The 15,153-nt window shown below is 46.2% G+C and overlaps 1 protein-coding gene across 1 annotated transcript in view; it reads left to right on the top strand.

The window, feature by feature from the left end:
- The window catches only part of LAMA1 (laminin subunit alpha 1), a 357,026-nt gene that overhangs the window by 285,806 nt on the left and 56,067 nt on the right, over window positions 1–15,153 (top strand). The window contains 3 exon segments of the mRNA XM_030213227.1: window positions 5,504–5,686; window positions 7,499–7,653; window positions 13,157–13,300. Of these exon segments, the coding sequence (XP_030069087.1) occupies window positions 5,504–5,686; window positions 7,499–7,653; window positions 13,157–13,300 (482 nt within the window).

The raw sequence follows: 15,153 nt of genomic DNA, 5'->3' as shown, positions 1-15,153 counted from the left end.
GGACGTTTCTGCAAAAACCCGCATCTCAAATATCGCATGGCAGGCCAATCATACAGACATGGCGCCGGTAAGTAACGTTTAAGGTCCGTCGCCGTAATGGCATGGACGGCTTATACCGCATTAATTTATCGAATTTGATAACACGGCGTGGCCAGCCACAACGGGGCTCAAAGGTCCGTTGCCGTATAGCGCGTAACTGTCGGCCAAGTATTATTGGCCGGCCATCACCGCATCTTAACATGCGGTGTGCCGCTGAGGCAGGAGAAGAGCAAAAATGACGTACCATTAAAGATGTTTTCGTCTCCCTGGGATCGTTTGCGTTTCGGTTCAGTGCTGTGCACAAGGTCTTCCAAGTCGTGCCTCAGTGCCGTGCTATGCACTAGGTCTGCCGGATCAACCGAAATGGGCCTAGACACGTGTGCCTGTAGAACAATCAACGGCCATAACGGGTTTTAAGGTCCATCGCCGTATTGGCATGGACAGCTTATAACGCATTAATTTTTCGAATTAGATAACACGGCGTGGCCGGCCACAATGGGGCTCGAAGGTCCGTTGCCGTACAGTGCGTAACTGTCGGCCAAGTATTAGTGGCCGGCCATCACCGCATCTTAACGTGCGGTGTGCCGCTGAGGCAGGAGAAGAGCAAAAATGACGTACCATTAAAGGTGTTTGCGACTCGGTTCAGTACTGTACACAAGGTCTTCCGAGTCGTGCCTCAGTGCCGTGCTATGCACTGCGAATTGCGAGCACTGCATGGCCGGCCAAAAACGGTAACCGCGCTGTGGCAAACCCATCTGCCATGCGCCATGGGCAGCGTATGTAGGACTCTAGCCTAGTGCGCGTAATGCCGTGAGATAGGCAGCTAACCCGAGATGGCCGGCCATCCTGGAAAAGCTAAATGGGGGTCGGCAGGAGAAAGCTAAAATGCCTTGCAGCTGCACAAAGTTTTAAATGTCTACATACCGGAAAATTTGTTCTCAATTTGCTGGAATATCGTGCTCTGCTGTAAGAGCTTCTTTGGCTGTACTCTGCACAAGCTCTACCCAGGGCAGACACAAAACATGTGCCTGTAAAAATTTCAGGAGCTGCTGCCCAGGGTTGCTCTTCTCCTGCTTCCAAATTCAAAAGGACTTCCTGTGCAGTTCAAATTCCTCTCTCCTCCTCCCTTGCTCCTCCCCTTCTTTCCTGCCCCCTCCCCTTGCTACCCCTTGTTTCCCTCCCACTACTACCTCTGCTCTCTAACTAAGGCCCTCCCTGTACCCTCCCCCACACTTCTGTCTTCGCTGGCCTTCAGCCCGGTTGTGGTCGGCCCCCCTTTAATGGGTGTGCCTGGTTCTTTCTTGCTCTATATCCATAAGTAAAAGCTGGGTCCTCTGCAGACTTGACTGTCTAGTGGATCCAGCTTCTGCCTATTTTCTTCATCCATGTGCAGTTTTTCTCCTCTCTTCCTTTTCCCTCATCTCATCTCCTTCCTCATTCTTCCATCCCCTCCATCCATGTCCAGCATTTCTTCTCTCTCCCTTCCCTCTCTTCCATCCATGTCCAGCAACCCTCCTCTCCCCTTCCCTCCATCCAGCAACCCTCCTCTCCCCTTCTTCCACCATGTCCAGCAACTCTCCTCTCCCCTTCCCTCCATCCAGCAACCCTCCTCTCCCCTGCCCTCTCCTCTCCCCTTCTTCCACCATGTCCAGCAACCCTCCTCTCCCCTTCCCTCCATCCAGCAACCCTCCTCTCCCCTTCTTCCACCATGTGCAGCAACCCTCCTCTCCCCTTCTTCCACCATGTCCAGCAACCCTCCTCTTTCCTTCCCTCCATCCAGCAACCCACCTCTCCCCTTCTTCCACCATATCCAGCAACCCTCCTCTCCCCTTCTTTCACCATGTCCAGCAACCCTCCTCTCCTCTTCCCTCCATCCAGCAACCCTCCTCTCCCCTTCTTCCACCATATCCAGCAACCCTCCTCTCCCCTTCTTCCACCATGTCCAGCAACCCTCCTCTCCCCTTCCCTCCATCCAGCAACCCTCCTCTCCCCTGCCCTCTCCTCTCCCCTTCTTCCACCATGTGCAGCAACCCTCCTCTCCCCTTCTTCCACCATGTGCAGCAACCCTCCTCTCCCCTTCCCTCCATCCAGCAACCCTCCTCTCCCCTTCTTCCACCATGTCCAGCAACCCTCCTCTCCCCTTCCCTCCATCCAGCAACCCTCCTCTCCCCTGCCCTCTCCCCTTCTTCCACCATGTCCAGCAACCCTCCTCTTCCCTCCATCCAGCAACCCTCCTCTCCCCTTCGTCCACCATGTCCAGCAACCCTCCTCTCCCCTTCCCTCCATCCAGCAACCCTCCTCTCCCCTACCCTCTCCTCTCCCCTTCTTCCACCATGTGCAGCAACCCTCCTCTCCCCTTCTTCCACCATGTGCAGCAACCCTCGTCTCCCCTTCCCTCCATCCAGCAACCCTCCTCTCCCCTGCCCCCTCCCCTTCTTCCACCATGTCCAGCAACCCTCCTCTTCCCTCCATCCAGCAGCCCTCCTCTCCCCTTCTTCCACCATGTGCAGCAACCCTCCTCTCCCGTCTGCCCTGTTTCCTTCCCGCCCCCCCCCTTTAAATATTACAGTTTTGCTGGAGTCGCGGGCAGCCGGCATTGAAGACATCGGCAGGCTTACGCCGGTTCCAGCAGCCTTCCCTTCCCTCGTTGCAAGTCGGATGATGGCTCCGCCCTCTTCTGACGTATTTCCTGTTTCTACGAGGGCGGAGCCATCATCCGACTTGCAACGAGGGAAGGGAAGGCTGCTGGAACCGGCGTAAGCCTGCCGATGTCTTCAATGCCGGCTGCCCGCGACTCCAGCAAAACTGTAATATTTAAAGGTACGGCGGGCAGCGGCGGCGGGGGGGGGCGGGGCAGTGGCGGCAGATGCGGGATCGGAGCTCAGCCTGCTCCCTCCGCTCCGCTGCCTCCACTGCTGGGTGGGCCTGAACCAAAACTGGGTGGGCCTGGGCCCACCCAGGCCCACCCGTGGCTACGCCCCTGAGATAAACGCCCATGGAGATAGACGTTTTCGTTCGATTATGCCCCTCCAAATGACCACTGGAGGGAATCAGGGATGACCCCCCCCTTACTCCCCCAGTGGTCACTAAACCCCTCCCACCCCCCAAAAATGTGTTGAAGAACATTACTTGCCAGCCTCTATGCCAGCCTCAGATGTTATACTCAGGTCCATGAGAGCAGCATGCAGGTTCCTGGAGTAGTTTAGTGCACTTCAGACAGGTGGACCCAGGCCCATCCCCCCACTACCTGTTATTTATTTATTTATTTATTACATTTGTACCCCGCGCTTTCCCACTCAAAGCAGGTTCAATACACTTGTGCAGGGAACTGTGAGCCCTCCAAAACCCACCAGAAACCCACTGTACCCATATATAGCTGCCCTCTTCACCCATAAGGTCTATGGTAGTGGAGTACATTTGGGGGTAGTGGGTTTTGGGGTGCTCAGCACACAAGGTAAGGGAGCTGTGTACCTGGGAGCATTTTATGAAGTCCACTGCAGTGCATTGCCACGTCCCAATGGTTTGCCTATGGACGTTTTAGACTTGGACGCCTTTTTTTCAAAAATGGCCGAAAAAAAGATGTGCAAATCGCAAAATATCCAAAACACAGGACGTCCATGGTATTTTTGAACACAAAAGATGGACGTCCATCTTTTTTGAAAATGACCTACTTCCTGGTTCGGAATTTGGACGTCTTTGTAAAACGTCCAAATTCTGACTTAGACGTTTTTTTCAAAAATGCACCTTTTTGTGACTTAGTTGGGTTTGAAACAGGTCTAGACCAAAACGTCTAAATTTACCCCTGGACGGTTTTGTTTTCTTCCATTATGGAAGAAAAACTTCCAAGTTTTGGGAACACCCAAATCATGCCCCTGATGTTCCCCCTTGTGATTTGGATGCACTGTATACAAACTGCATAGAAACTCGTTTTAAAAATGGGTTTTGAAAATAGTGATTTGGATGTTTTGGGGGAAAAAAAAGTCCATCTGCCACTTTGTGCCGCTTTCTGGATGTTTTTCTGTTTTAAAAATGAGCCCCATAATGACACAAATATGTCAATTTTAGACTAATACATATCTTTTATATTGTGCATTTCTTTGTAGTTAAAGGAAATATCTACCTCCTGTGTATTGTGTAATATGTCAAAGGTGTACAAAGGTAGTAGTTGTATTTCCATGTAGTTGTTAAGACTATTTTTGTAAATGCTAACCCATTATTTTTAAAATTTCTTTAAGATGCTGTACTGCAATACCTTTAAACCTCTAGTGTTAAAAGTTACCTCATCAAGAGAGATCCAAATGCTGCATGTATGATTCCATTTGTGATAAACTACTGGTCAGTATTCTGCCTGCAGCAGTCAGTGTTTTTTATTCCACTGATAGCCGAGGACAGATTTGATCCCAGATATTTATTTATTTTATTTATTTAGATTTTGCTCACACACCTTTTTCAGTAGTAGCTCAAGGTGAGTTACATTCAGGTACACTAGGTATTTCCCTGTCCTTGGAGAGCTCACAATCTAATTTTGTGCCTGAAGCAATGGAGGGTTAAGAGACTTACCCAAGATCACAAGGAGCAGTGGTGGGATTTGAACCGACCACCTCTGGATTCCATGCAGGGCTATGTCCAGGCACTGGTACCTAATATTTGGAGTCAGGCGGTGACCCAGAATTTATGCAGGTGCCAGCCAGTATTCAGCGCAGGCAACCACATAGAGAAGCAGGCAAGCTGTCTGCTTAGTTATGTGGTCACTGTCACTGAAGATGGTCAGTGACTACATAATTTTTAACTCCTCCCTGGCTTCATCCATGGACCATTCCAGCACTACCTGGGTAGTTCCATGGTGGTCAGAGACAATATTTTGTGGAATTGCCACTGAATAGCAGCAATGACTAGCCCGCTTATTGTGGTTTAAGAAGACAGGAGTCACTTCTGCCCACTTCAGCCACACTGAATATTGACCTAACCAGTATAGACTAACTGGTGCTTGAAGTTATTCATGTAAGTTTGTCTGGGTGTTCAGTGGGACTTGTGGATAAACCTGTCTAACTTTAGGACAATCTTTTACCTTGACCAGATTTAGTCACATGTCTTTATCTGTTCAATGCTGAATTTCAGCACTGTGTGCTTAAAGTTTTATCGTACCTCAAAAACATCTCCACCTCTTTTTGCGAGACTAGATTTTCTTCACAGGAGTTGAGTGCATAAAATTTACGCAACAAATTATGGAGGAGGATGTTTTCAGCCCGTAAATCTGACAAATTAGGCAAATTCTGCAAATTGTAGTGAGTGTGCGATATTCGCTAATATCGCTACTCTAGAGATTTAGCAAAAAAAATATGTGTAAATTTCTCTTAGCTGATAACAGTGAATTTTTACTAGTATTCTGGGTATCTCTGAAGTATTGCACAGAGTGAATAGCATGTTCTTTTATTGACTAGCTTATCTTTTGTATGTATTTCAGATACTGGTGAAAGCCTGCTTTTAGCAAAGGAGCTTGCTGTGTCAGCTAACACCAGTGCACTGTATTCTTTGAGCCATCTTATGAGTTTCAGTCGGACGTTGATAAGCAAATCCTCTGCACTGTCCAAGGTTAATGATACATTGCTGAAAACCAATGAACTCTTAATCGACTCATCAAAGGCTGGTATGTTAGCTGCCTCATAGCACTGTGAGAAAAAATGTCACTGAAGCTTCAGAATGTAGAAGATTTCAGAAGGAAAAGACCATTTGGTGCACTCAGTCTGCCCATTTGTATTATCACAGGTCTTACTCGACATGAGCCCTTCTCCCTCCCTCTGCCACTCAGATTCCTTTGGAAGTAATTCTGTAAGGAGCTGCTTAGTTTTTGTCATTGGCACAGCTGGTAGGAATTCTTCGCAAACTCTGAGGTCTTTTCCTCCTTTTTTTTTTTAAGCTAATGGATCATTTGTAGTTCACTTTTGACTACTATTAGACATACTTACTGGGACACACTGACAAATTTTAGTCTCATCATGGGTCCCTGAAGAAGATGTTTTTAAACTGAGTACCTTGTTGGACCTAGCATGCTGGATTACAATAGATAAGTAATGAGCTGTTGTTGACATGTTATTTCAGCGATTTATGGGGTAGGTATTCAAAGTGATTTAAGTAGCCAGAAACGACTTCTGGCTGGTTAAATCGCCTGTTTGGAGCTAACCACAAATTTTCTGCGGCCCTTAACTGGTTAGTGCCACTAAAAATAACCAGTTAGCACCAAACTGAAAACCGGGTATTTTAGGGGCATTCTGGGGGCAGAGTCAGCACTTGACAGGCTATCTACATAAATAGGACCACACAGAAGCCAACCTATCTTTATGTGGTAACCCATAGCCAGTTAAGTGCCGAATGTTGCACTTAACCCGCTGTGCATCAGCAGGCTCTGCAATCCCAGAAATTCAAAACATTGATCGCCAGCAGCTGAATATCGGGCCCTATATTTTTAGTGTTCTCTGAACAGTGGACAGTATTGTGGCACAGTGACTGAATAATAGCATTATTGTGTCAATATTTGTTTTAATCAAAAACTGTAGAGAGTTTAGACAAATAATATTTTGAACATTTAGGGGGAATTCATCAAGCAGAGTTAGGGCCTTAAGTCACATTATTTGTCCCTTAACATGATTTAAATGCCCCTAATGCCACTTGAAATAAAATACTGCGGCAATATTTAAGTCATTGCGGGTTAACACGACCTGCGATGATACACCATAACTCACGTTGAGGCCCAAAAAGCATGATAAAATAACCCCAGGAGCATTGGGCCGCAAAGTTGTAGCCCAATGCTCCCAGGTCTACGGAGCTGGGTCCCCTCTCCAGCCTCAAAACCACCTGGCTCAATCCCCCCTTCCAACACCATACCACCTCCAAGCCTCAAGACACCCCATCCCCATAGGGGCTTCCTTTAAAATCAGTGGTGGTTTTGGGGTAGGGGGTGGGGGAGTTTACTGTTTAAAGTTTGGTGACCATGGACATGGTTATGTTTGTATTACATTTGCTTGAATACTGTTCACGGGAATGTGTCATCAATAAAAATTATTGAAACATAAAATCAGTGGTGGTCGGGGGGGGGGGGGGTCTTTGGGCAAAAGCGAGGCCCAATTGCCCCTGCTCAATCTGGCACCTTTAGGAAAATGGTGTCCTTAGCTGTAGTCTCCCATGACTACTGCTAGGGGTCATGTTTCCTTTGGAAAAATCCTTTACTTTCAAATTCCTGCCCCTATGAATGGATAACATTTGGTTATATAAGGCATATTGACATACGGCCAAAGTATATGTCAGTATCACCCCCAAATTTATAAAAGAAAATGCTCATGTGATGTCAGCTCCTGATGGTGAAGAATGGATCAATATGTTTAACTGAGTCACTCTTTTAGTGATTGATTCAGCTCTGTCTCATTTCACATTGTGGTTCTTGTTTCTGTTTGGTCTGTTGCAGCTGTCTCAGCTGAAAGGAAGGTAAAAGAAGTGGAGACTCAGGCAAACCAGTTATTGAATAGATTGAAACCTCTGAAAATGCTGGAGGAAAACCTCAGCAGAAACCTCTCTGAGATTAAAGAACTCATCAGCCAGGCACGCAAACAGGCAGCGTCTGTAAGTACAACATTACTTTCTTTGAAGGGTAGATTAGAGTTTGACATCTAAGGACTAATTTTATTAAACATTTGCACAGAAACAGAGAAAATGAGAGCAATCAACTCTTTTGAAAAGAACAGAGGATAATAATCAGCCCACAGTGGTAAGCTTCTCCCAGCTGTGGGCTGAACTAACCTTGGATACTGAATACCGGGACATGCGTCTCCTGGCATTGAATATCTGGATAGGACCGTGGACCCAGATGTTAACTGGTCACCAGTCTGATCAGTTCCCGGTTAACTAGATGCATAAAGCCTTTTTGCTGCCATAACTTTATGCACTTAGTACACTGATTAGCAGACTGAATGTCACCATTAACCAGCTAAGTGTTGGCTCCACAAGGTCTGCCCCCAGACCACCTCTGCCCCCAGACCACCCCTAACCTAATCAGTTAAGGAATGGCTGGTTAGTGGAGATATTCAGTGAAGTGCCGTGGATCTCTAGCCCCCCATGCCCTTATGTTGGGGGGAGGGGCTTGAGGGGGTACTAGGCCATCAGGGCCTCAATGATGGGGGGGGGGGGGTCCAGGGGTCCCATGGACCTTCATCTCGTGCATTTGATAGGTCTGGGCTTTTGACAGTCTGGACATGTCAAACAAGTGCACTCGGGCACAATCATCCCACACTTTTACCTTATGATCAGAGCTGATAGCATGCCTAAATTTGCATGCCATTAGCTTTGATCATAGGGGCGTTATTGCCTCATGGGGTGTCCTGGCTACGGGGTCATCTAGAAGCAAAGAGATCTTAGATTCTCTACAGGAAGAATTGTTCCAGCAGTGGGTAGCGGAACCGACACGGGATGGAGCTGTTCTGGACCTGGTGCTTACGAATGGAGAGTACGTTTCTGACGTCAAGGTGGCGGACCATTTGGCATCTAGTGATCATCGTATGGTATGGTTCAATATTAAACAGATGAGCGGGCTCATTCGAGATTGAAGGTCCTGGATTTCAAAGGAACTAACTTTGCTGAGATGGGGGAATTTCTCAAGGAACCGTTAGCGAGATGGGAACAGCTGAAGGATGTAGAACAGCAATGGGCAAGACTGAAAGGAGCTATATTAAAGGCGACTAACCTTTATGTTAGAAAATTACATAAAAGTAAGAGGAAAAGAAGGCCCCTCTGTAACTCGAATGTAGTAGCTGGAAAGATAAGGGAAAGGAGGCTAGCCTTTGCAAGTTATAAGACGACTCAGAAAGAAGAAGACAGGAGAGAATACCTAAATAAGCGAAGAGAAGCTGGAAAAGCTATCAGGAAAGCGAAGCGGCAAATGGAGGAAAAGATAGCTAATACAGTAAAATTGGGGGACAAGACCTTTTTCAGATATGTAAGTGACAAGAGGAAGTGCCATAATAGCATTGTGAGGCTCAAAGCTGAGGGAGAAAAATATGTGGAAGATGATAAGGATAAAGCTGAACTGCTTAACGATTATTTTAGCTCTGTGTTCATGAATGAAGGACTGGGGATAGGGCTGCAAAAAACAAAGGCTAAAGGGGATGGATGTATGGTAGACCAAGACCCGTTTATGGAGGACTGTGTTCGTGAGGAGCTTGCCAAACTAAAAGTAGACAGAGCGATGGAGCCTGATGGGATACACCCGAGGGTGCTTAAGGAACTCGGAGAAGTTCTGTCAGCTCCGCTGATGGACCTCTTCAATGCTTCCTTAGAAACTGGAGTGGTCCCGATGGACTGGAGAAGGGCGGATGTGGTTCCTTTGCATAAGAGTGGAAGTAAGGAGGAGGTTGGTAATTACAGACCTGTCAGTCTGACCTCGGTGGTGAGTAAACTAATGGAAACGCTTCTAAAGAGGAGGATTGTGACATTTCTTGAACTACATGGAATGCTGGACCCGAGGCAGCATGGCTTCACTAGTGGCAGGTCATGTCAGACGAATCTGACTGTCTTCTTCGACTGGGTGACCAAACAGTTGGATGGGGAGGGGTGCTAGATGTGGTATACTTAGATTTCAGCAAAGCCTTTGACACAGTTCCACACAGGCGACGGAAATAAATTGGGTGCCCTCTGTGTAGGACCTAGAATAACTGATTGGGTAAAAAACTGGTTGAATGGTAGGAGACAGAGGGTGGTGGTAAATGGAGCTTGCTCTGAAGAAAAGGATGTCGTCAGTGGAGTACTGCAGGAATCGGTCCTAGGGCCGGCTCTTTTTAACGTCTTTGTGTGCGATTTTGTGGAAGGGCTGTCTGATAAGGTTTGTCTCTTTGCGGATGATACTAAACTCTGCAACAGGGTGGACACCCTGGAGGGTGTGAATGACATGAGGAAGGACCTAGTGAAGCTAGAGGAATGGACTGATATTTGGCAACTAAGGTTTAATCCCCAAAAATGCAGGGTCATGCACTTGGGTCGCAAAATTCCGAGGGAACGGTACATTATAGGGGGATAGTGCTTTCAGTGTGCAAAGGAAGAGCGGGACTTGGGGGTGATTGTGTCTGACGACCTTAAAGCTTTCAAACAGGTAGAAAAAGCGACAGCCAAAGCCAGAAGGATGCTTGGGTGCATAAAGAGAGGCATGACCAACAGGAAAAAGGAAGTGTTAGTGCCGTTGTATAAGTCTCTGGTGAGGCCTCATTTGGAGTACCGCATGCAGTTCTGGAGACCGCACCTAAGGAAAGATAAAAACAGGATGGAGTCGGTCCAGAGGGCGGCTACAAAATTAGTAAAGCAGTCTTGAATGCAAAAATTACAGGGACAGGCTTAGGTACCTCAACATGTATACACTGGGAGAGAGGAGACGTGATAGAAACGTTTAAGTATCTCAAGGGCATTTATGTACAGGAAGAGAGCCTTTTTCAAATGAAGGAGTGAGGGGGCATATGACAATGTTAAGAGGGAATAGGCTTAGGAGTAACATAAGGAAGTATTATTTCACAGAAAGGGTGGTGGAGGCATGGAATGGCCTCCCGGTAGAGGTGGTGGAGTCGAGGACTGTTCCAGAATTTAAAAAGGCATGGGATAAGCATGTGGGATCGCTTAGGAACAGGAAGAATTAGGGGTTACAGAGGATGGGCATACTGGATGGGTCATATGGCCTTTATCTGCCTTCATGTTTCTATGATGTTCCGGCGCTAATTTTAGAACTCTGTTTGGAACAGCACGGGGCTTCTGATCATCAGGACCTAGGTGACACTCCATGAAGTTACATAGTAGCACATTTAATACATATAGGACTAAAGCTCTGGAACTCATTGCTAGAGCAAGTGGTAAAAGCAGTTAATGTAGTTGGGTTTAAGAAAGGTTTGGACAGATTTGTGGAGGTAAAGTCCATAAACTGTTATTAAGGTAGACTTAGGGAAAGTCAATTCTTATTTCTGTAGTTAAGTAGCATGGGATCTTGTCACTTTTTGGGACGCTGCTGGTACTTGTAACATGGACTTGGCACTGTTGGAAATAGGATACTGGGCTAGATGGATGTTCTTATGGCAGAAAAGAACAAGGCTGAGATCTGGTACCACCCAAAGATTTTTCCCCCTATTTTATATCTCTCCCCCCCCCCCCCCCCCAAAAAAAAAAAAAAAAAAACCCACGCTCAGCTCATTTTAATAGTCCTATTGTGCTAGGCAGCACAGAGCCTGGTCCCTTTCAGAATGTTAGAACTATGGGCCCTGACTAATCATTTGTGTCACTCCTATGCAATGACCATAACTATCCTCCCGCTCCTGCGGATCAAAAGTCCTTATGCAGGACCACCTTCAAGTAGTGCACAAAACATACTGTGTATATGCACATAAATGCCAGTACTCTTAAGTGCTATTCTGAGTGCTGTTCCCTCCTGTATGGTAGTGGGGCGAGCCGCTCCAGTACTCATGGATCAGCTGTGCAAAATTTGTGCATTGCAAGATCATGACACAAGGCTTGTTCAGAGTTTTACTGTTGAGAGAACGAGGTGTGAGGCTTTGAAGATAGAGTTGCTTACATTCTCTATTGTAGTGATCGAGGCTACTGTTGAAATACTGTCAAAGTAGGATTTTCAGAAGATTGAACGACTCCTGACGCAGGCACTTGGTCACGGAAATACGGGACCATGTTGAGTCCGTTTGCATGCAAAATTCAACCAATAAAGTTGATTATATATCCACTTCCAAGTGTGTTTTGGTTTTCTGGAATAGCAAACCAAAAGAAATAAAGCAGATCAAAAAAGACAAAAAAATGGAACAGGAGGGTAACAGAAGAAGTGGTTTATTACAAGCTTACCCACTTCTTCTGTTACCCTCCTGTTCCATTTTTTTTTCTTTTGGTTTGCTATTTCTGTGGCAGATCTTTGCCTTTTTTTGTTTCTGTTTGGTTTTCCGGAAGGCTATCAGGCTTATTTTTGAAAGAGAAGGACGCCCATCTTTCGACACAAATCGCAAGATGGGCGTCCTTCTCACAGGGTCGCCTTAATCGGAACCCAATTTTGGGCGTCCCTAACTGCTTTCCGTTGCGGGGATGTCGAAAGTTCTTGGGGCGTGTCGGAGGCGTAGCGAAGGCGAGACTTCGGCATGCCTAACACATGGGCGTCCTTGACCCATAATCGAAAAAAGGAGGGCATCCCTTACGAGCACTTGGACGACTTTACCTGGTCCTTTTTTTCTTATGACCAAGCCACAAAAAGGTGCCCGAACTGACCAGATAACCACCGGAGGTAATCGGGGATGACCTCCCCTTACTCCCCCAGTGGTCACTAACCCCCTCCTACCCTCAAAAAAATTCTTTAAAAATATTTTTTGCCAGCCTCAAATGTCATACTCAGGTCCATCGCAGCAGTATGCAGGTCCCTGGAGCAGGTTTAGTGGGTGCAGCGCACTTCAGATAGGCAGACCCAGGCCCCCCCTCACCTGTTACACTTGTGGTGGTAAATGTGAGCCCTCCAAAATCCACCAGAAACCCACTGTACCCACATCTAGGTGCCCCCCTTCACCCATAAGGGCTATGGTAGTGGGTTTTGGGGGGCTCAGCACACACGGTAAGGGAGCTATGCACCTGGGAGCAATTTGTGAAGTCCACTGCAGTGCCCCCTAGAGTGCCCGGTTGGTGTCCTGGCATGTGAGCGGGACCAGTGCACTACGAATGTTGGCTCTTCCCACGACCAAAGGGCTTGGATTTGGTCGTTTCTGAGATGGGCATCCTCAGTTTCCATTATTGCTGAAAATCAGCAACGACCAAGTCTAAGGACCACCACCTCTTAAGGTCGACCTAAATTTCCAGATTTGGGCATCCACGACCGTATTATCAAAACGAAAGAAAAACGTCCATCTTGTTTCGATAATACGGGCCCTTCACGTGTTCATCTCCACTTTTTAGTTTTTTTGTCCATCCATGGGGGTGTTTTGGCCTTTTTTCTTTTGTAGTGACAGCGTTTGAGAGGACAGCATGATGGCTGGGGTGGTGGGGAGCATTTACTCAAGGATTGGAGGCATTTACACAAGGATTGATGTTAGTAATGCATTTTTTTCTTCTTTAGATTAAAGTTGCAGTCTCAGCAGATAGAGACTGTATCCGGGCCTATCACCCACAAATCTCTTCCACCAACTACAACACTTTAACTCTGAATGTGAAAACGAGCGAACAGGATAACCTCCTCTTCTACTTGGGCAGCAGCACCAATGTAAGCCACACACTGCACTGCATGATCTTATGGGAGTTTGTATTTCAGTATTGATTTATCTTTGGTTGTAGTGGATATTCCTATCTGTGAGTGACAAAAATGCTGTTTCCTTTTATATAACCAGCAAAGAGGTAATTTTATAACTGCACATATTAGTGGAATGGATTCTGATATACTGCCTTTCTGTGGTACAAGCAAAACGGTTTACAGTTATTATGTAGAGGTACCTTGTTTATCCCTCATGGGATTAAGGGGGTCTTTTACTAAAGATTAGCTCGAGTTATCTGCAGCCGGACCAATTTTATTCCTATGGGCCGTGCTGCAGATAACTCAAGCTAATCTTTAGTAAAAGACTCCCTAAGTGAGTTACGGAGGGTCACAAGGAGCCACAGTGGGAATTGAACCCACTGTACTAACCATTAGGCTACTCCTCCACTCCTGAAGATTTCTTTGCTTGTGCATTCGTTTTGAAAATCAGAAAACTACATGAACATCTGCTGTTTAGTGCACATAATTTTTTTTAGGTAAAATACATATCTATTTTCGTAAAACTCAATAGTATGTGCCTAAATGGAAACTCTTCCCCAGTCCTAGGCTTAGGAACACCTGTATTTGCTGTGGGTAAACTTTGGTGATAATTGTATAAGGGATTTGAGCGTGTAGAGCAGTGTTTCACACACTCAACTAAGCTCTTATATAATTGCTCTGAGCTTTGTACATGTAAAAAGTAGAAAGATGATGGCTCCTTTTATACGATCTGCAAGTAGGAATTTCTGGTAGTGGAGTCTAAGTGGAGTGTTGGCCAATTCTATAAGTGGGCACCCTGATGCCACATGGTAGGAGCCTGTTCTGTAAAGTCATCTGGGGACCCTGATTCTGTTATCGAAGACTAGTGTATTCCGCTATCAGCACAACTTACATTTAGGTGCTCACAGTTAGACCTGTTGTACCTGCGGTCGCCAAAAGGCATCAGGGATGTCCGTAACTTACTGTATCAATACACGCAACAAGCACACCAGCTTATAAAAGAAAATCTTTTAATTATACAACTGCCTGACGTGGCTACGTTTCGCCAAAAGTGTGTCATAAAGTTAAAGTATTAAGTGTATTATAAAGCCCCTGATACAGCCTTTTGGCAAAATGTGGCCACATAGGCAGTTGTATAATTAAAAGATCTTCTTTTACAAGTTGGTCTGCTTTGTTTCTGTTTATTGCACCAATTGGCTGCAGATCACTGCCTGTCTGGGTGTTTTGATATTCAGTAACTTACTGGCTTATGCACACTAAGGGACAGCCCCTCCCATGCCCCTTGCATTTATGTGCTATGCCACTTAAACGTACTTTTACAGAATTACGCTTAGCTGCTTTGTTTGCCACTGAAGCGCATAAGTGTGCACTTGCCTGCGAAAGTGACAGTATTCTATATACTTATGCTTTTGAGTGGTGCATGAATGTGAACGACCTGTTATGGATTGGCCATTTACCCCGGATTCTATATACCTCGCCTAGCATTCCGCGATGAAATCCAAGCGTATTCTATAACAACATGTGTAACTTAATTGGCTTAACAAACCAATCAGTGTTTTTAATAGCATTTAACAAGTAATTATGAGCACTAATTGACAATAAGTAGATTTTATGCATGTAACTTGCTAATGAGCTCATTTTTGAAAGAGGACGATGCCCATGTTTTGACATAAATCGGAAGATGGACGTCCTTCTCTCAGAAACATCCAAATCGGTATAATCGAAAGTCGATTTTGGACGTCCCCAACTGCACTCCGTCGCAGGGACAAGGGTGCGTTCCGAGGTGTAGCGAAGGCGGGACTTCGGCGTGCCTAACATTTGGACAT

The sequence above is a fragment of the Microcaecilia unicolor genome, chromosome 1 (genome assembly GCF_901765095.1).
Source record: "Microcaecilia unicolor chromosome 1, aMicUni1.1, whole genome shotgun sequence".
Lineage (NCBI taxonomy): Eukaryota > Metazoa > Chordata > Amphibia > Gymnophiona > Siphonopidae > Microcaecilia > Microcaecilia unicolor.
Note: the sequence above shows the minus strand (reverse complement) of the source record. Positions and strands in the feature narration are given on the sequence as shown.